This window comes from Gambusia affinis, linkage group LG12 (assembly GCF_019740435.1).
Source record: "Gambusia affinis linkage group LG12, SWU_Gaff_1.0, whole genome shotgun sequence".
In the NCBI taxonomy this organism is placed as follows: Eukaryota; Metazoa; Chordata; class Actinopteri; order Cyprinodontiformes; family Poeciliidae; genus Gambusia; species Gambusia affinis.
This window is the reverse complement of record NC_057879.1, coordinates 16,304,013-16,324,389: the sequence shown is the minus strand read 5'-3', so window position 1 is coordinate 16,324,389 and position 20,377 is coordinate 16,304,013. Positions and strand designations below refer to the sequence as shown.

The following is a 20,377-nucleotide window of genomic DNA, read 5'->3' as shown; positions in this document are numbered from 1 at the left end:
GTCAACCCGGCCTCTTAAGGTAGAGCTTACATCGGTTCCTGCAAATGTTTGTAGACATCCTAAACTATTTATCCCTGAAAACTGTAAAGCTCTTCTTCACATGGTTTGAAATGTTGCTTTGCACGTAACCTTCAGCTTTATTGCATTACAGAGGAAGTCATGCTTGCAGAGGAGAATAAAAATTCAGGCAGATCCCCATTAGATGGTAAGTTCCTATGTTATTGGAGAAGTTTTCTTTTTACTTTTCACTTGTCAGTGTCTTATTTTACTCAGTAAATCTTACATTTGATTTAACTTTTAAAAAATGAATTAGAGAATTATTAGTGTTTGTAAAAATTCAAATTCAATGATTGTATTTTCAATTGGCCTCAGAAGTCTGGTTATCATGTCATTGCCACTGATTTATTACTTTTTGTGGTGCTAACATCATAATAAAGTTTAAGAAATACAATTATCATTTGTGATTAAGATTGCAAATAAATATTTTACAGTACTTTGTGTCCTGCTGGTTTAATTCAAGAGAAAAAGTCAAGACATCCAAAAAACTGTTTATATCTGCAATTCAGATCGTGTTTTATATGTTCAACATGCATCTAGATTCTCTGGAATTGTGTCACAAGAAGTTCATTTCTTTCATTTTATGTCGTATTTTTTTCAGTGCTAAAACGAGCCAGCAAAAAGACAGGTGCACGGAGAGGCGCACCAGGAAGTGACAAGTACACAGACATGTCCACCGCCAGTAAGTCAAAGGCCATTTCTCATTTCTTTTTAACTTACAGTAGAAATTTTTTAGACAGCATATGACCACCAGTTCAAATAACCTGGACGATCTGTAAAATCTTTATCTAGGTAAAATGTTTGCTTGACTGTTTTTCACCAATAAAATGTATTCAGAATGTAACATGAACAGTGTCCATTATATACAAATAAAGAACAAATGGCAGCAAAGCTTCAAAACTTAAAGAGTAGTCTAGTCTGCAGTGGCCGCATTCTGTACCTACTTAGAAACAGCATGTTACACATTTAATGGTGTCCTGTGTAAAAAGTATATTGGAGATCATATCAAAGTATATCGCATTAGAAAAATATCACAAAAATATTATTAGAAAAATACATCCTTAAGTTTAAGCAAATTTTTTAGTTTGAAATATTTGTTTTTGTAATTTTTATTTATTTTATTTTATTTTTTTCTCAAAAAATAAATATGGTGACATATTTATTGAAAGCCCTATTAACTCTCACAAAGAGAGTCACAAAAGCATCTTGGGCCTCTTAAATAGCGACCTGTGAGTTCAAATTTTACAGGGCTGCAAATATGACACAGAGGTCCATTTCTAGTAGAGATTCTTCAAGTTGGGAAAGAAAAGAAAGCATGCCACTCAAGTCATTATTAACATTATTGCCACCACAGACGGTGAGCAAAGCTTTAAGGGACTGAAAAAAATCCTAAGATAACACTCTGGCAACGGGTGGGATTTATTTTGTACTAAGAATATATTAAGCCATTTTGAAACATTTTCACCAGGGGTGTCTCTAATTGTGAAGGATCATCTTCTTCATATTTCCCTTTAATTTTGGCCTTAAAAAGGCATAACATCTTTTTATTTTGTTCATTGATCTTCCTATTTTTTCTACCTCTAGGCATGTCAAGATCAAGAATGAACTTTCGCAGCGGCCGTCGTGGCCCAGCTGCCTACCTGCGACGTAAAGAGCGCATGCTGCGCATTTCCATCCGCCGCATGGTGAAGACAGACACATTCTATTTGATGGTCCTCAGTCTGGTGGCTCTCAACACCATCTGCGTGGCCATCGTGCACCATGACCAGCCTGACTGGCTGACCATCATCCTCTGTGTGTTTCAATCATGAACAGCTGACAGGGTTTTTCTTTTAACTAACAACTTGAAGAGAAAAATTTAGGTCACGTTTAACGATGGAGCTGTTTGTGATTTTATGGTACCTCAGTTGAGCTTTTTGACATGACTGGTTCTGGTTCTCTTCATATCTGCAGACTATGCAGAGTTTGTGTTCCTGGGGCTGTTTCTGGCTGAGATGTTTTTGAAAATGTACGGCCTGGGTTTCCGGCTCTACTTCCATTCATCTTTCAACCGCTTTGACTGTGGGGTGAGATTCTTCATCCTTTATTCTGACTCCATGTGACTGTAGAAAAACCAAAGCTGTAACATTATGTTTGCTTCATAGACATTAATGTTTTGATTTCTTGCTCCACAATAAGGACTTTGATATAGCACTTGGAATAAACAATTATTTTTTTAGCCTATAATTAAGCAACATCTCGAACTAATAAAGCTCACCTACAAACTTACATAATCATTGCATGCCTTTTGCCTGAGTTAGTAAGATTTGAACATATCCATCTTATAGTTACAATTTTCTTAACAACAGTCAAGATTTAAGTCCTGGAACATAATTTATTTTTCTTCTTCATGTGTAACGTGTTTTGCAGGTCATTATCGGCAGCATCTTTGAGGTGGTATGGGGCTTTTTTAGGCCCGGCATGTCGTTTGGTATCAGTGTACTGAGAGCGCTGAGACTTCTGAGAATATTCAAAATCACCAAGTGAGTTTGTCGGCCTTCAAAAACAACAAAAATTAAGTGAGAAAAGATGTCACTGCGAGGGTCAGAAAGTTTTAGTCAGATAGATTTATAACTTCTTCAGACCTTTATGAAATGTGAGACTTGAAAAATCCCAAAACATAATAACTTCACTTTTTTTAGCTTACGTAATAGCACAGAGACGCTCATGTGACTTAATTTTACACCTATATGACATCTAAATTTATTTAATTCATCTACTGTATAAATTATGTCAAAAGCTTCATAATAGTTTTTTATAACAGATTTTGGCTAATTTATTTAAATCTCTGTTTCCAATATTAGTGGCAGTATAATTGCTATTACAGTAGGTCATTTTCAGTAGCAGAAGTCTTTTGCATAATTGTAGATAGAAAAAAGAAAAGAATCTGTCTGCATTTCAGACATTTTAAGGTTCCAAAATTAGAATGGTGGGATTTAAAACCTTCAATGGCTTTAAGACCTTGTAGAAATTCTGGTTTCAGAGAAATTGATGAGTTAAATATTCTTATTTTTTTCTTGGCAGGTACTGGGCTTCTCTCAGGAACCTGGTTGTTTCCCTGATGAGCTCCATGAAGTCCATTATCAGCCTGCTTTTTCTTCTCTTTCTCTTTACTGTGGTGTTTGCACTGCTCGGGATGCAGCTTTTTGGAGGGAGGTATGAACCGACTTCTTTTATTCTGAGTTCCTGTAAAACCAATTTCTATTTTTCAGTTTGTTTTAACCTACACTTCCACACAAGTTGTCGTTCTGAAACAGTATTTACTGGGTTAAAAATGCAACAGCAGTTTTCTGAATGGCCTCTTAGAGGGAAGAAGGAGAGGAAACATTATGTCTGGATGAAAATAACTCTCTGCATCCTCTTCCTTTTTTCTTTTCTTCCTCCTGTTCTTCCTCCTTGGTCATATCTGACCCTGCCTCTCTATCTGCTTTCCCTCTAGGTTCATCTTTGAAGATTACACTCCCACCAACTTTGACACATTTCCAGCTGCCATCATGACAGTGTTTCAGGTTTGGCTCCCACAGATCCCCCCCATCCTGCCTGCTCTCCATGACACATTGCACCCTGGGATATTTCTCACCCCAGGCGCAGATTAAACAACTCTGCTCAATCGCTCTCCGCCCCCTGCCTCCGCGATCGTCCCACACATCCAAGCACACATATGCGCACATGAATATCAGACAAGGGAAATGTGAACGAGTCCACATCAGATCTGCTTCAAACCAACTGCACTGTGAAAGAGTGTTTTGATCAGCACGCATAGTAATTATTAGCTCGTCACCCTTTTTAATACCATATTGTTATCAGAAGGGGGGAGGAGGGCTCATCTGCGGTTTGGAGTATTTTTAAGCCAACGTTGGGTTTAATCTAGCCTGAGCTGTGTAATTATTTCTGCTATATGTTCTGTGCCTTTAATTACCTGCAGATTCTGACTGGTGAGGACTGGAACGAGGTGATGTATAATGGAATCCGTTCACAAGGAGGCGTTCAGTACGGCATGTGGTCATCCATCTACTTCATAGTGCTCACTCTGTTCGGTAACTGTATCCTTGTTGACCTCAGAAGTGGCCAGAGAGCTGTGATGTAATCAGGACCTTTGTGCACCATCACTTTTGAAAGTATTCAGATAAAAGTGGCAATAATGCATTCTTGAAAAATTCAATTATAAGAGATGCTTCACAGTGTAAAAATAGAAAAGCATTAACAATGAAATGAACTAAAATAGTCCCTTATAGCCATATTGGGGAATAAGTTGTTATAGTTTCAGTCGGAAGTTTACATTCAGTCATCACTGTCATGAGTTATTTATTGATAGGATAACTATCTTTCCTATCTTCAAATAATAATAATAATAATAATAATAATAATAATAATAATAATAATAATAATAATAATACAAAGATTTGTGCATTTTTGTTATTCTGACCACAAATTTTTAATTATGAATTTGACTTATTCTGTGGCATGAAAAAACCCCCTGTGATTTATATTTTTGTGAAAACAATAAATGTGGTACAAAAAGTACAAACAAAAACAATTAAGACTAAATTTTGTAGGCTCCTATTAGTTTGTTTAAAACATTTTCCAGACTGAGATATAATTGAAGCTGCTTATTGTTTTGCAGTTCATCTGAAACATTTTTGCTGTTATTGTCATTAAATAATGTAGATAAGAAAATCCTGAAATTATTTACATTTACTTTTAAATGACTTTCCCTCCCTAGCAAACTATTTTTATGTTGCTTTCATATTGCTAATAAAGACGCTGAATTCCACCTGGACATTTAAGAACTTGTTGACTTGGAAATCAAATAAAAGCTGTATGTATTGGTATATCCTGTGTCAAAATGAAAGTCCTAGTATTTTTTATCACAGAAGGTGTCTTAACATCTACAGATGGTGAATCTTTGCTAGCCATATTAATCCTTAACAATCTTCATGACAGACACACTACTTAATGTCTTCTTGGCTATCGCTGTGGATAATTTGGCAAACGCACAAGAACTAACCAAGGTTTGCGTTTTTTTGTATCAGTATCGTGTGAACTTGTAAAAATGATATATTTTCATGTATTTTTGTGTTTAAAACTTTAAATGTCAAATTATTGTTTATGACATTTGTATCCCCAGGATGAAGAGGCGGAAGAGGAGTTCTTCAATCAGAGATATGCAAGAGGAAGAGACGGCTTGATATCAGAGTAAGTTATTGGTTTACATCTTACATCAGTCTTTTTTTTAAAATAAGACAGAAGTCATTCATATTTAGAGTATGACCAAAACACATAGCAACTCATAGGTTCATCTGATCAATGGGATTATTGTATTAATGTAGGCTTCCCATTGCTAAATGAAATGTCATAAATTATGGTCATTTCAAAACAAAACAGATTTTATAATAATGGTAGTTGTTAATGCATCCTGGGTTTAACCTTTGTTGTCTTCTTATGATTTGTTATCTAAATAATAAAAATACTACTAAAGGAGACAAGATGAACTGCTGTCTTCATGTAATAACACTGCAGTATTGATGTATTTTCTTTGTCCAGCAGTATAAAAAATACTAATATTTTACTTTTGGACATATGGACATAACAGCTTTAAAAAAGCACAGATCTTTCAAACTAACTGTGACTGGTTTAGCTTTGAATATGTATGTATCATCTGTGTGTAACACATATAAGTGTAAGTCGTTTATGTGTTGCAACCACTAATATACTTATCAATGTGAGTTTTTCTGGTTCCATCTTGTTGTCTTGTTATATTCTTGTTATGTGGCACTGAACAAAATTATTTGATTCATAACTTTTCTCAGCTCAGCAATTTTTGAGCTCCTATTTTGATGCAGACACAAATATGTCCTAATAAAATTTAAATATCACAGAAAAAAAATTCAATGCAGAGTTAATATTGTGTACTGTACCATTACTCAGAGTGGTATATTTCTGTTGTTTTTGTTGCTGATGATGATCATAATGGCTAGTAGCAAATGAAAACTGAAAACTCAGCTTCTTCAAAAAATGAGATTAATTTTTTGAATGAATCTCAAAAAATGAGATTTGAGACCAACAGCAAAAGAATGTTGAAATACAGAAATATCATCTTAAATTATGTTCAAATACAGTAGATATATGCACTTAGTAATTGCTTGTTACTCCATCAGTGCAACATGGCATGGAGGCAAAATAAATATTTTTGAAGATATTCTAATTTGTTGGAATACACTTGTATTTACGGTTAGAAAAACCTTTACAACATTAATGTTCACCAGATGACCTCTTCCATTTCTGCTTCCATGTTCTCATTTTGTTCTGTGCCACATCAGAAGTTCAGTGTATGTTGTAAACCACTAATGTCTTGTTTTCAAATGACCACTCATCGGACAACAAAAGAATCAGAACACCAGTAAGTATAACTGAATGCATCCCTGTCACACAGACCTTTCTTTAATTTCCTTAATCGATTTCTGAGATGATTTTGTAGATGTTACACAATGTTTGCACTTTAATCCCACGCATTTTCTTTTTTGTTGTTGTGGGTTTTGTTCTCCTTTTTTTCGACCTCTGATCCGTCCCTTCCTTCCAGGTATTATTGTTCATTTTTTGGATGTTTTTTCGCACATTGTTCCATGGGAATATTTTCTGTTAAGAATTAGCAGACATTATTAGCAGAGAGTTTGCCCCCTTTTTTTTTTGCAACTTTTATTTCATTTTTTTCTCCAACATTTTCTGATTAGATAGCTGGTGTGCCAAATGGATCTTTGTATGTTTGTCTCTTGTCACTAAATCTGTCTGTATGGACAGGTTACTGCCCCCCTATTTAGGCGTGTTTTGTGTTGCGATGTTTTAGTGGCAGAAGAAGGCCCTACCTATACAGAAAACGTGCAATCCATAGAGGGCGGCCCAATTTCCCAGAGGACCCTGACTGTGCAGCGGGGGCCCCGGATGAACAGCCCCTTAACGGCACCAGGACCTTTGCTAACCGCCGGGAGAGGAGAAGAAAAGTTAACATGTCCGTGTGGGAGCAGAGAGCCAACCAACTACGCAAACGTCGTCAAATGGCAAGCAGAGAGGAACTGTTTGGTAGTCCTACAGAAGACAACATTGAAACTCCCTCTATTCCCAAACATGTCCCCGCCATCTCCCCAGAGACCAGCCCGGCTCACCTGCCCGAGTCTCCCATGTCAGTGAAGATGCCCCTACCTGAGCCCCCAATGTCCGTCTCTATTCCAATGCCGGAGCCTCCAGGTGCTGAGCCTCTCGTCAATTTGAGTGAGGAGAAAACAGCAGGAGCAAACCACCGGACTGCCGGCGGCGGGAGGCACCGGATGGCCCGGAGGTTCAGGTCCAGTCAGGGACCAGAAGAAGGAGCCCGCCACAGGCGCCACCGTCACCGAGAAGCCCGGGTTGAAGCCAAGAGTCTGGACTGCACACAGACCCAACGTGAGGTTCCACATATCAGACGGTCGCTCAGTCAAGAGAGGAAGACTATTGATGAAAGAGAGGAGAAGGAAGACAAAGAAGAGAGTGAGAAAGCTGAAGCAGAGGGAGGACAACAGAACAATGCACAGATAGAGGAAGATGATGGAACATGCGTTGTCAATCCATACGCAGAAGTCGGGGAAGAGTGCAGAAGGTAGGGAAGTTCTTGTGAAATATTCCTTTTCTTTATCCAAAGTTTTATTCTTCCATAAATTTCACTTTGAAGAACAATTCTTCTGATCAAATCATCAGACCCATCATTTTTTGCCACTCTTGTGCTCATTTTGCTATTTGGATGGCATGTAGTCTCCTCATATAGCATAACATAAAGAGAAAGGGAGCTCTTTAACTCTTCTTGTTTGCACAATCTAAAAAGTAAAATCAAAACTTTTTTTTTATTTTTTATGATGAAACAGAGATGCTGCACCCAGCAGCAATATTCCTGATCCTCCACAGTGCACCTGGTCAAAGCAGGGAGAGGGTGGCTGCAGGGATCAGTATGAATCCCTGAGCCAGAACATGTCAATGGACCCCACTTTAGAGGGAAAAGAGTACACCGTGAGTACCATCGAGTCGGAGAAACGCAAGATATCTATCAAGCGTGATAAGTCCAACCCAGAGGGAAGCGTGGCCATTGAAATGTCTTCACAGCCCCTTCTGGAGCTCACTCCTGTCTCAGGTAGACCTGTGTTTCTTTTCCCCCTGCAGTCATACTGCATTAAACATGGCATCACAAAAATAGTACCACCAGGTGTAGGTGTTTCTGAATTCTAAATTTAGTAGCTGCTAGTCTTTTTGTGGTTAATATTCTTTGTCATAGCTGTTCATAAAAAAAAAAAAAACTCACTTCCACCTCTTGGTCTTCTCTCACATTCTGGGTTATTTTAGAGAACAGCAAAGAGTTGGAGGCATACCAGTCTGATGAGAAAGAGGAGGAAACAGAGGATGAGGAACCACCGATGCCTCCCAAAGCCGTAGCGCCTGACAGCATGTTCATCTTCAAAGCCTCCAACCCGTAAAATACAACAAATATCCTATAAATCCTTCATCTTGAATTTTTGCATCCACCCAATCAGCATCCTCCCTTTTGTTGCTCCACAGCATCAGGAGGATCTGTCACTATGTGGTCAATCTTCGCTACTTTGAAATGACCATCCTCCTTGTGATTGTGGCGAGTAGCATCGCGTTGGCGGCAGAGGACCCTGTGTGCACAAATTCAGACAGAAACAAGGTATGTGAACTGTAAATGGCTGTTACTAATTTTGGATTTATGGGTACGTTCTGGTTAATTAAATATTTATGTAAATATAAATATATGTGACTGGAATTAAATAAATGGCTAAATGAGGTGTTCAGATCCAGTTAGTTCTTAATTCAGTGATCAAAGCTTATAATATTCACAGTAAATGCCCAAACATTGAGGAATAGCTTATCTCTACATGTTCATCCCATTCATCTATTTTCTCTGGACTGTGATTGATTATGTATGACACACTAAATAATTATTTATGATTTACCTCTTTATGATTGTGGATGGTATTGTGAAGCAATTCAGCCAACTGATGTTGTTTTAAAATATTCTATATAAAAAGACTTGGCATTAACATATCTTTTTATATTACTACTTAATATCAAAAGAAAACATATTTGAACTTCGGAATGTGAATAAAGTCTAAGAAACTTTATTCTTTCCATTGTATCATCCATCACAAACTGAAGATATTGTTAGAAAACCCTCAAATGATGATTACAACCTCGCGCTTTTTCATAGTAAATTACCGAAGATGACAATTTTGCTCAGTGCGACCGTCAGGTTGGATCTCTAGTTGACATAACACAGTCAGCAACAATGTGTCATGACACGTTTGGCTTTCACTCACATACAAGGTGAGAATCAGCAGCTCTGCCTGGCAAATCGCTGTGCAGTTTGTTTTTTACAACTTTTCCCTTTTCACAGTGTCATAGAAAGTGTCCAGAGTAAGCGCACATTCGTATTCTTTATATGTCCGGATGGAGCAATGCTCCAAATCAATTGTGAATTCATAAGAATTTTCTCAGCAATAGTAAAAAGACATTTTGATGCACCGAGTTGTGTGTACGGTTTAAAACCAGTTTGTTGCTCTGATGCTGATTTCCCTCTTATAAATTGGTCTCATGAGTCATGCAGTTAATGGTAGCGTTACTGCCGCACTTTAGGTAATAAGTGTGGTTGTTATTCCACCAAACAACTGATATTTTGTGATTTGTTTTGGCGAATATTGTATGAGTGAGATGATTCAACAGACCCAGATCCTGACAGAACTAAAAATATCAGTATTTTTGTGTCTCTGTCTATAATTGTATCTGCTTAGTTGATTCAGGCTGATTTTGATAGCATTCCCCAATGAGCTGTTCCATCCTGGTGAGTCTTGTCATGAGGTATTTTTGTTTGGTCACCTCTCTAAGTACTGGGTAACAAGTGTAGTATCTGGTGAATAAGTCTAATGTAGATTTTATCAACTATGGGGAGTTTGGTTAAATGCCCTTTTCAAACCGTACAGGTGCTGCGATATTTTGATTATGTCTTCACTGGAGTGTTCACCTTTGAAATGATCATAAAGGTAGGTGACTGAAGCAATTTTCCCATTTAAATTTTACATTTAAGACATTTTACAACATTTTTCTGGGCCTCTTTTCTGCATGCATATATTTTTGGCTTCCAGATGATAGACCAGGGTCTCATTCTGCATGATGGCTCCTATTTCCGAGACATGTGGAACCTCCTGGACTTCATTGTAGTGGTGGGAGCTCTGATCGCCTTTGCTCTAACGTGAGTCACAACACAGTTCAGCCTTTTCCTATGACTAATGACTGACTCACCGCAGCTCATAGGTTTGAGAGCATGCAGTACTTTTATAAGTGGCCCTTCCTGAAGTCACAAGCTGCATGTATCGAGACACCTGTCAGGTTTTGGAGTTTGTAACTCAGTTTTAAGATTCACTTCAGGGCTTTAAGAGGAGAAGGTGGATTTTGGTGTAACTTTTTTTCTGTTGTCTTTCATGGCTTGCATGCGACAGATAATACTCTTACTAACTAACTAACCCCCGCTGTGCAATTACTGTATGTTAATTTCTCTGTTGTTAATATGGATGTGATGTAACCTTTTTTTATCCCTGAATTTTTTTTCGCTGTTGTTCCTGTGGATTTTATGACTGTTGGGGCAACCAGGAATGTGATGGGGTAAAAATCTTTTACATGTGAACATCTCCCATAAATCTTTTACATATTTCTCTTGTTTCCATGCATCTAGACCTTTACTTTCTCTTTAGCTTTGCGATTTTTTTACTATGTTATAGTTTACACGTCACTCAAAGTGTCAGGTATTTATTAGGAGTATAAAATGTGAATAAGTACAGATAGATAGATAGATAGATAGATAGATAGATAGATAGATAGATAGATAGATAGATAGATAGATAGATAGATAGATAGATAGATAGATAGATAGATAGATAGATAGATAGATAGATAAATAGATAGATAGATAGATAGATAGATAGATAGATAGATAGATAGATAGATAGATAGATAGATAGATAGATAGATAGATAGATAGATAGATAGAAAAACACAATAAGAATTTACTACTCATTTGCCTTTCTCTCAAACATGAAGTTCTTTGCTACATTGTGTGTTTTTTCCTCTTAATTCACTGACATTTTGCTCTCACTTCTTATGTCATGTCTTCGTAGTCAACTTTGACTGTAGAGCTGTGCTCCTTAATACCTTATTTTAACTTCAACAGAAACAACAAGGGCCGAGACATCAAGACAATAAAGTCCCTCCGAGTTCTGAGAGTTCTGCGACCTCTTAAAACCATCAAGAGGCTCCCTAAACTCAAGGTCTGATCAAGATATGAGAAATTTGCTTTTAAATGTTGCTTCACAGGCTTCTGACAGATTTTATTTACTTTGCCTCCCTCTTGTCTTTCTCCTCCACAGGCTGTTTTCGACTGTGTGGTCACGTCTCTTAAGAACGTCTTCAACATTCTCATTGTGTATCAGCTCTTTATGTTCATCTTTGCTGTCATCGCGGTCCAGCTCTTTAAGGGGAAGTTCTTCTTTTGCACTGACAGCTCCATGAAAACAGAAAAGGAATGTCGGTAAATAAGCATCCGATCTGTTCTCTCAGACCCACATTAGTGTTGTGAGTAGGTATGCACCGTATATATCAGCAAAGTCCTCCTACATGTTGTCAGCCTCGACAAGCATGTCCTTCCATGCTGTGTAATAGGCGAACAGTTGACATAGAACCTGAAAATGATGAGACAAAATCTGTTTTTTTTGTTGTTGTCAGAAAGGTGGCTACAGCAAATTTCTTTTTGACATTTTGGGAAATATACTTTTTCACGTTACAAGAGGAGTCATGCCTTTCTTGTCTTAAACTGTTAGGATTACAACCTGATGGTAGTTTATGGCAGAAATATTGACAGGTCGTTTGTGATGGGTTTCTGTATTGTGGGATTACAGTGTAAAATCAGTTGCGGTTTTATGAAAGAGCCAGACAAAACACTGGTACACATTTAAGCTACCAATGCTTAGTCAAGCATTTTTCAAGGCAGGAAATCCTACAATATGCTAGCCACTTACAAAATATTAAAGCTCTCTCGTGGCCACAAAGACATTCAATACTGTACCTTTCAGTATTTACATAACTGGCAGCAAATATGATAATGTCAAGAAATATTATTTACCTTTTGACCATTTTTAGTTCCAGATCTCTTGCTTAGAATCTTCATAAATCATGCTAAGAGCTAACTTCAGGTCTCACAAATATTTCTGAGCAGAAGGGTTTGAATTTACCTAACTTCATATTTTTCTCACTACCAGCAAGAAAACATGACATTCCTAAATAGCCTTTTACAAATAAATTGGATTTAAGTCAACAATAGTCCATGGGATTATTTAAATTACTCTATCAATGTTTACGATGGTTAGCATTCACATGTAACCAAAGCTCCAGTACTGTTCATTAAGTTGCAGGTTTCACAGGTGATTAAAGGGAAATGATGACCTCCAGTCTGCTCTGGTCCCTGCAGAGGCTTCTATATTGACTACAGCAGAGACAAGAAGGAGGTCAAGAGAAGAGAGTGGAGGAGACATGAGTTTCACTACGACAATGTCTGCTGGGCCCTGCTCACGCTTTTCACTGTGTCGACTGGAGAAGGGTGGCCTCAGTAAGTTTACATTTAAGTTAAAGCTTTGGATGGTTTATATTTATCGTTAAAGCTCTGAAGCATAACAGAGATTATCTTTTCATGGATGAGTTAGGGAACCATGTCTCAATATGTCATAATTATAGGTGAGGACTGGCCTGTAAATGAGCCATGAATGCACATATATTTTATTGTTCATGAGTGGGAACAGGAAGTATAATGGGTTTTTTTGTGATCCAGGGTCCTTCAACACTCCACCGATGTCACAGAGGAGAACATGGGGCCGAGTCGTGGGAACCGGATGGAAATGTCCGTCTTCTACGTGGTCTACTTTGTGGTCTTTCCGTTCTTCTTCGTCAATATCTTTGTGGCTCTTATCATCATCACCTTCCAGGAGCAGGGTGATAAGATGATTCAGGAGTGCAGTCTGGAGAAGAATGAGGTATGAACAGCTATTGTTAATGTTATTTAAGGCACAGCTGGTGTTTATGCTGTTCAATTCCTCCCTATCAGAGGGCCTGCATTGACTTTGCCATCAGTGCCAAGCCGATGACCCGCTACATGCCCCAGAACAGACAAACCTTCCAGTACAAACTCTGGCACTTTGTGGCATCGCCTTCTTTTGAGTACACGGTGCTTGTTATGATTGCCCTGAACACAGTTGTTCTCATGATGAAGGTAAATCAGTTTCTCAGTAATTTTTTTGGAAACTCTTTGAGATTCCATTACAGTAATATCTTTCTTTCTTTTTAGTACCACTCCGCCCCAACAGCATATGATGCTGTCCTGAAGCACCTAAACACAGCCTTCACAGTGCTGTTCTCCCTGGAGTGTATACTGAAGATAATGGCTTTTGGATTTGTGGTAAGTGTGAACGTCAGCAGAAAATCCACTAACTCAGGGGATTAAGAAACCAGTTTTTGTTCCTGCAATGCATCTAAATAAAAACATCAAATTAATTTGAAATTGTTTTTTCTATGCAGAACTACTTTCGAGACACTTGGAACATTTTTGACTTTATCACTGTTCTTGGCAGCATCACGGAAATAATTGTGGACTTGCAGGTAAGCCGTGTCCAAAATGACAATCCACGCTTAAAGGTTGCAGACCTAAAAATAAGTGCAAGAGCCGAAAGTTCCGAATGCAGCATCAGATGTTTTCGAGTTTCCTTGTGTGTGACGGTCTCTGCCTCCAGTGCTGGCTCTGGTCATGTTGTGTTGAATTTCTCCATCTGTGATTTACATCCTGTCATTGCTGCCCGCCTGCCACTCTGTCCCTCTCTGACTGCATCACCCTCCCTCTAATCAACTCGTGCGGTGGACCCAGTCGGTGAACACAATCAACATGAGTTTCCTGAAGCTTTTTCGGACAGCCAGGCTGATCAAGCTGCTGAGACAGGGCTACACGATTCGCATTCTACTTTGGACATTTGTACAGTCCTTTAAGGTCTGAAAGTTTTCACTATTATTAATTCAAGTTACTTAGTTTGTTAGCTTATGCAATTATATTATAACAAAGTTCAGCATGTTTATTTTCTTTCTTCTCTCTGACAGGCTCTACCGTATGTCTGCCTTCTTATCGCCATGCTTTTCTTCATCTACGCCATAATTGGAATGCAGGTAATGTTATTGATACCACTGAAATAAGTTACAGGAACTTTACAAGAGAAGAGTGATATATTCAAGTTTTAGTACACTATGCTATTATTTGATAAGCAATCCTTGTTGTTTTTTGTGTTCTACAGGTGTTTGGAAACATCAAGCTGAATGATGAGAGTCACATCAATCAGCACAACAATTTTAAGACCTTTTCCAGTGCACTGATGCTTCTGTTCAGGTGAGCTGTACCAAGAAATATCAGAAAAGATTGCAGCCATTGTCAATTTAAGCTAACGATTGTCTAAAATATTGCTTAGTGTGTTTAATCCCGTTTATGTTTTAAACACCAGGAGTGCAACTGGGGAGTCCTGGCAGGAGATTATGCTCTCCTGTCTGTCTGGACAGGAGTGTGAACCAGATCCCTCCATTGCCCCCCTCACCATGTCTCCAGACCACGAGGGTGGGTGTGGGACTGACTTCGCTTATTGCTACTTTGTCTCCTTCATCTTCTTCAGCTCTTTTCTGGTCAGAATGAACAACAACAACAACAAAAAAAAACTGTCTTTTTGCAATATTTTATTTTTCTTTCACCTGACCAGTGCTTTCATCTCAGATATTTGTGTCTGTGTCTCTCTGTTTTTTTTTAGATGCTGAATCTATTTGTGGCTGTGATTATGGATAACTTTGAATATTTGACACGAGACTCCTCTATTCTGGGCCCTCATCATCTGGATGAATTTGTCCGCATATGGGGCGAGTATGATAGACTGGCATGGTGAGAATTGGCCCAATTTTTTCAACTGCTTTACATTTCACTATGTGAACCAGATCAGTGGTATTTTCTTTGCATCCAGCAGAGGGCAGTCAAAGAGCATGAAATGTCAAAGCCTCAAATTTATTTTCTTGCTAAAGCACTCAGTGGACAATGTTTATGCAGTGGACACCAACAGTAAAAGCTGTCATTGATCCTTTACATCAAAACACATTTATGTGTGAGAATGGCCCGAACCTAAATCTACATTAATTGAAAATTTATGGCAAGCTTTCAAAATATATGTTTTAATGTCTCCATCTGAATGAGTTTTAACTGTTTCCTTTGAAAAATGAGCAAAGGTCTTAAAAAGGTTACTTTTTGGATTAGTAGTTGGACAAAAAATTGAAAAGAAAATATTGAATATATTAATAATAAACCTTGTGCTTTTCATTAATCTATCCACTTTCAGCACTCTGTCTCTGTTGTGTTTTCTAAAGTGGGCGTATTCACTACACAGCTATGTACGAGATGTTGACACACATGTCTCCGCCTCTGGGCTTGGGTAAAAAATGTCCCGCTAAGATCGCCTACAAGGTAATAAAAACATAATCATTGTTTTTGTGTGAAACATAGAAGAAATTGAGTTACTAAAAAATGTGTAAATGCAAACTGTTTTGGATTTGAGGCAATAGAAATCAGACTTTTTTTTTGTGCATTTGCTATGGTTTTACAAAATAATTTTATCTCCCCTTTTTGTCTTCTTCAGAGGTTGGTGTTGATGAACATGCCCGTGGATGAGGACATGTCTGTCCACTTCACTTCTACTCTTATGTCACTGATTCGCACAGCTTTGGATATCAAAATTGCTCGAGGTCAGAGTCATTGTTAGTTATTATAGTAATTCATGAATATTCATGAAATTAATTTTAAAAAAGATCAGAATGTACAAAGTATATATTGTTTCAGGCGGGGAGGACCGCATTGCTCTGGATGCTGAGCTGCAGAAGGAGATCAGCATCATTTGGCCTTATCTGCCGCAGAAGACCTTGGATCTCCTGGTTCCTATCAACAAAGGTCAGCCACTAACTGTGGCAACATTTTTCCATCTGCTGCTGAGAGACCAGAGGTGAGGTTTAATGAAGTTTGTCCGCTGCTCCCACAGATACCGACATGACAGTGGGGAAGATCTATGCTTCAATGATGATAATGGACTACTTCAAACAGAACAAAGCGAAAAAGCTAAGGCAACAGCTGGAAGCTCAGGTCAGCACAGCGTGATTCTATGAACTCTGTTGCACCTTCTTTGGAGAGCGAGATTTTTTGTTATATTTGCATTTTCCTTTTCTTTGCTTTTTACTTCATAAAGTCACAAGGTTTCCTTAAAGTTCTGAAAAGGATGAAGGATGAAAGAAAGGATGTAACATTCTATTTTTGCAGAATAAAATTTTGCATCCTTCCTTTCATCCTTCGGTCCAAATGTCCTTACCTTTTTTTCCTTGTGTCTTTCCATTTGTTTTTACTTTGCTCCTTCTTTCTTACCTCATCTCCTAATCCCTCATCCCTGATGACATTTATTCTTTCTTTCCTTTTCTTTTGTGTCTTACTTTTTTATATTGTTCCATATACATTGTTCCTTTCATTCTGCATTTTTGAATACAGCTTCCTTATATTTTTCATTGTTTTTTTTATTTTTTTATGGTGGTCCACAATTCTCTTCATGATATTGTGGTTCATTTTATTTGATTCGTCTGTTTGAGGTCTTGCTCTGAAATACATTCAAGTTGTATCTACACTCAATTCAAATGTTGTCAATTAACTATCAGTAACTATTTACATGGCATTATTTCTAGGTTTTCTGAATTATTTATAGGCATAGTAATCTTGCATGCCTGAGTTTGAAGAATGTAAGAAAAATTATCTCTTTTTCTCAGTGTTCTGGCATTCGGCAAAATTGAGAGATAGAAAAAGTATACAAATATACGAAAATAAAATAAGTTTAGATAAAATTTATTATAAATTCCACTGAGTGGGGTTCTGTGGCTCACATCATTTTTCAGCAATCGGCCATGGCTCTAAAGATGTGAAGAAACAAAATCTTAACTGTGGCCTGAGTTATTTATAAAGTTGTGGCCTGTATTTGAGCTGTCATGTATATTTTTTTGTCTTGTTTCAGAAAAGCAGCTTAATGTTTAAACGTCTGGATGCCTCCACCCTACCTGAGGACATCCTGTCCAACACCACTCCACTGCCAATGATGGCACACAGTGCGGGTTCGGCCCTGTGAGTCTGCAAATGTTTGAAAAACATATGTGCAGGATGTGTGGAGCACTGCGGCGTGTGTTTGCTTTCTGAATTTATTTCCCCTTATTCCTGTCTCCCTTATAGAACCAGAGGGGGTTTTGTGGCTTTGAGTCCTATCTCACCCCAGGAGCTATTTTTGCAGCCCATAACCTCAGACACTGACGCGGGTCAGCAGCAGAATGTGGTGAGACAGAGGACAGATGCAACCACCACCACTTTTTAAATGAGTAATCAATAAAATTGCTTTTAAATATGCAATTCAAAGGAGGAAAAAAAAAAACAGTATGTAACTTTATGTGATCTCTTATTTTGGGTGAAAATGTTTGTGACATATATATAGGTGGTCACTGATGTTTCAGTGCCTTGCAGAGCACTGCAACGCTGCTTTTTGTGCTCCTGTGTCTTCGCCTTTAGCAGGTTTCAATATAGGAGACAGACTGTCCCGTTGTTGGTGTGTTGCTGTGTCTTTACTGAGTGGTTGTACTGGTCTACACTCCCTGCTAGTCGAATGATATCAAATTACTTTGACATGTTTTCATTTAAATATCCAGAGGAATGCATTTGTCCCTCTTGACAGATTCTGTCTGACTTTTATTATTTGATCTTCCATGACATTTTGTTCTTCCAAGCCGAGACACGGTGCCTGGCAAAATATATTTCTACTCCTTGAACTTTATCCCATGTTGCCACTTTACAAATTAAAAATTAAATGGATTTCAATTGGGATTTTAAGTAACAGAGGTGAGTCCCAAACTTCTGAAAACTATGGTGTGTAGTTTTCAAAAATATCCAACAGTGTGACATTAATTTTTATTCAGGCCTCGTTGCTCTGATTTGAGCGCATAATTTCCTTCAGAGATTACCTAAATAGTATATAATCCATCTGTGTGTAAATTAATCATAGTATAAATACAGCTGTTCTTTTCAGTCCCCAGACATTTGCTAGAGAACATTAGTGAACACAAACAGCATCATGAACATCAAGGAATACAGCAGATAGGTCAGGGGCTCAAGTTGCAGAGAAGTTTAAAGTAACTGCAAACCTACCAAGATATTTCTGTTCACCTGAAATGACAAGATGGGAAAAGAAAGCATTACTCAGAGACACCCAAGAGGTCCAAGATAGCTTTGAATGGGCTGCAGAGAAATTTTTAAGTATAAGGTCCCAGTCAAAGTCTAGACACAAATCCAAAAGACATCTTTCTTTTGGATTTGAGTTCTGAGAATTAAGTTGATATTTACAGATCATAGATGGAGACAGATTTTTTTTTTTATCAATATACTGATATATTTGGCAATAAAGAATGGGTAATTATCTTCCTAAAATAATGGCTTAAGTCACTTTTTGCCTAAAGGGACTTTTTTTGGTGCCTAAATCATCTTTTGGCAACAAAAAGGGCTAATTTTTTTTCTTTAGGTTTTCAAAGATTAGACCATTATTTTAGAAAGGTGACAATATGCAATGTTTGTAGCTGTTGCAAAAGATGATTCTGGAAAGTATTGACTCAGGGAGGATTCAGGGATTCTTCGCCATATATCAAAAATGTTATTTGAGGAAAAAATTTGAAAACCCTGCATCATTTTTCTCTCTCTACTGTTATGCGGTTCTTCTATTACATAAATCTCCTTGACCTTTGTGGTTGTAATGTGATGCACTAATACTTTTGCCATGTACTGGAAACTCTCTTTCTCTGTACATTCTTGTCCTTCACTCTGCTCTTCTCTTTCATAGCCTCACTTTCTCATTTTTCCCTCTCCTCACTAAATCTAACTTTTCAGCTATTAACATGTTTGTGTTTGGCTGAAATGGTTTCTATGGAGATTATGGCTGAGGTGGCCCTCAGTGATGAAATGGTTCATTTGACCTTCTCTTCTTTGAGCTGGGCCGCTGCATAGGAGAGGCAGTGCTATCAGAGACATGATCGGTGGCCTGTCTTTCCTTGCCCTCCTGTCTAATTTCTGTACTCACGTAGGTGGGCCAGTGCATTTGGGGCATTAAAGTCCCATTGGAGCTTCCACTTGGGAGAGGTCTTTGTGTGCGGGCCTCCTCTATGCCGCGTCTGGCCGTAGAGTTGCAGGTATTCAAAATCTTCCATGACATGGCTCCCTGGCTGGATCTTGGCTTCGATGGCTGCATGGGCTCTTAAGCCAAAGTCCTCGGGTTTTTCTCTATGTGCACGGTTTGTCTGTTTTAAATCCAGAAGAATTTGGTTGCGAGATTTGCTGCTTTCAGAAGTTGACTGAGTTTCAATGAGCTGTCAGGGTGTCATCCATGAATGCTGATGGCTAAACTTGTTATGACTTTCATCCACAAAATAGAACAAGCTAAACCAAAGGATTCACTGCACTTTTGCACCAATAAATGCATGAAAACTTACTCCTTATTGTTTTTTCTAAATCACGGGAAGGAGCTTGGTATTTCCTAAATCTGCCTTTGTTTTTGTTTGTGGTCACATATTAGCAGGAAGAGGCTAAAGGTGGCTCCATGAAGCGTTCAGTCTCCACAGTTGCAGATCAACGTGTAAATGGTCTCTGGGAGGAGGAGAAAAGCCCTGAGAGAGTGTACCGACCTCGACATAAAAGCTACAAGGCTGCTGGTTAGTCATGTTCTTGTGTGTTCTTGACTATGCTCTTTCCATAGTTACAAGTTCCTGTCCAGGTTATTAATACAAATTTTGTCCCACAAGCAGAAAAGTATAAATCTGCAATCTTCTTTTTTATAGAAAGCTCTCAGCATGGCTTTGAAAAATTTTTTTATGGTTTTAATCCACATAGACAACGTTGTTAGAAACAGAACAAAGAAGTTCAAACTGTCATGCTAAAGTCAAATGATCACAATAGACTACATGATAAGTTATCTTATTAAGAGTGGAGCTTCACACACCTCATGGGGTCTTGTTTGTTTTTTTTTTTTCTTCTAACATGATGTCAGGTTTTAAAATGAAAACCTTTTGTCAC

The 20,377-nt window shown here is 38.0% G+C and overlaps 1 protein-coding gene across 3 annotated transcripts in view; it reads left to right on the top strand.

Moving 5' to 3' along the window:
* LOC122841125 (voltage-dependent R-type calcium channel subunit alpha-1E-like) overlaps positions 1-20,377 on the top strand; it is a 65,133-nt gene that overhangs the window by 40,612 nt on the left and 4,144 nt on the right. The window contains exons 11-47 of one of the 3 annotated variants that reach the window (XM_044134160.1): positions 152-205; positions 659-739; positions 1,642-1,851; positions 2,011-2,123; positions 2,467-2,579; positions 3,121-3,252; positions 3,536-3,605; positions 4,022-4,139; positions 5,041-5,108; positions 5,225-5,292; positions 6,941-7,726; positions 7,989-8,251; positions 8,461-8,587; positions 8,674-8,803; positions 10,113-10,172; positions 10,275-10,381; positions 10,780-10,791; positions 11,357-11,453; positions 11,553-11,713; positions 12,650-12,787; positions 13,007-13,208; positions 13,280-13,444; positions 13,520-13,630; positions 13,750-13,830; positions 14,093-14,212; positions 14,320-14,385; positions 14,511-14,602; positions 14,715-14,889; positions 15,012-15,139; positions 15,616-15,712; positions 15,885-15,990; positions 16,085-16,192; positions 16,281-16,381; positions 17,292-17,398; positions 17,504-17,603; positions 19,393-19,497; positions 19,881-20,016. In XM_044134160.1, the coding sequence (XP_043990095.1) occupies positions 152-205; positions 659-739; positions 1,642-1,851; positions 2,011-2,123; positions 2,467-2,579; positions 3,121-3,252; positions 3,536-3,605; positions 4,022-4,139; positions 5,041-5,108; positions 5,225-5,292; positions 6,941-7,726; positions 7,989-8,251; positions 8,461-8,587; positions 8,674-8,803; positions 10,113-10,172; positions 10,275-10,381; positions 10,780-10,791; positions 11,357-11,453; positions 11,553-11,713; positions 12,650-12,787; positions 13,007-13,208; positions 13,280-13,444; positions 13,520-13,630; positions 13,750-13,830; positions 14,093-14,212; positions 14,320-14,385; positions 14,511-14,602; positions 14,715-14,889; positions 15,012-15,139; positions 15,616-15,712; positions 15,885-15,990; positions 16,085-16,192; positions 16,281-16,381; positions 17,292-17,398; positions 17,504-17,603; positions 19,393-19,497; positions 19,881-20,016 (4,908 nt within the window). The remainder of the gene's footprint in view (positions 1-151; positions 206-658; positions 740-1,641; positions 1,852-2,010; positions 2,124-2,466; positions 2,580-3,120; positions 3,253-3,535; positions 3,606-4,021; positions 4,140-5,040; positions 5,109-5,224; positions 5,293-6,940; positions 7,727-7,988; positions 8,252-8,460; positions 8,588-8,673; positions 8,804-10,112; positions 10,173-10,274; positions 10,382-10,779; positions 10,792-11,356; positions 11,454-11,552; positions 11,714-12,649; positions 12,788-13,006; positions 13,209-13,279; positions 13,445-13,519; positions 13,631-13,749; positions 13,831-14,092; positions 14,213-14,319; positions 14,386-14,510; positions 14,603-14,714; positions 14,890-15,011; positions 15,140-15,615; positions 15,713-15,884; positions 15,991-16,084; positions 16,193-16,280; positions 16,382-17,291; positions 17,399-17,503; positions 17,604-19,392; positions 19,498-19,880; positions 20,017-20,377) is intronic. The other 2 variants (XM_044134161.1, XM_044134162.1) reach the window with 2 other exon arrangements.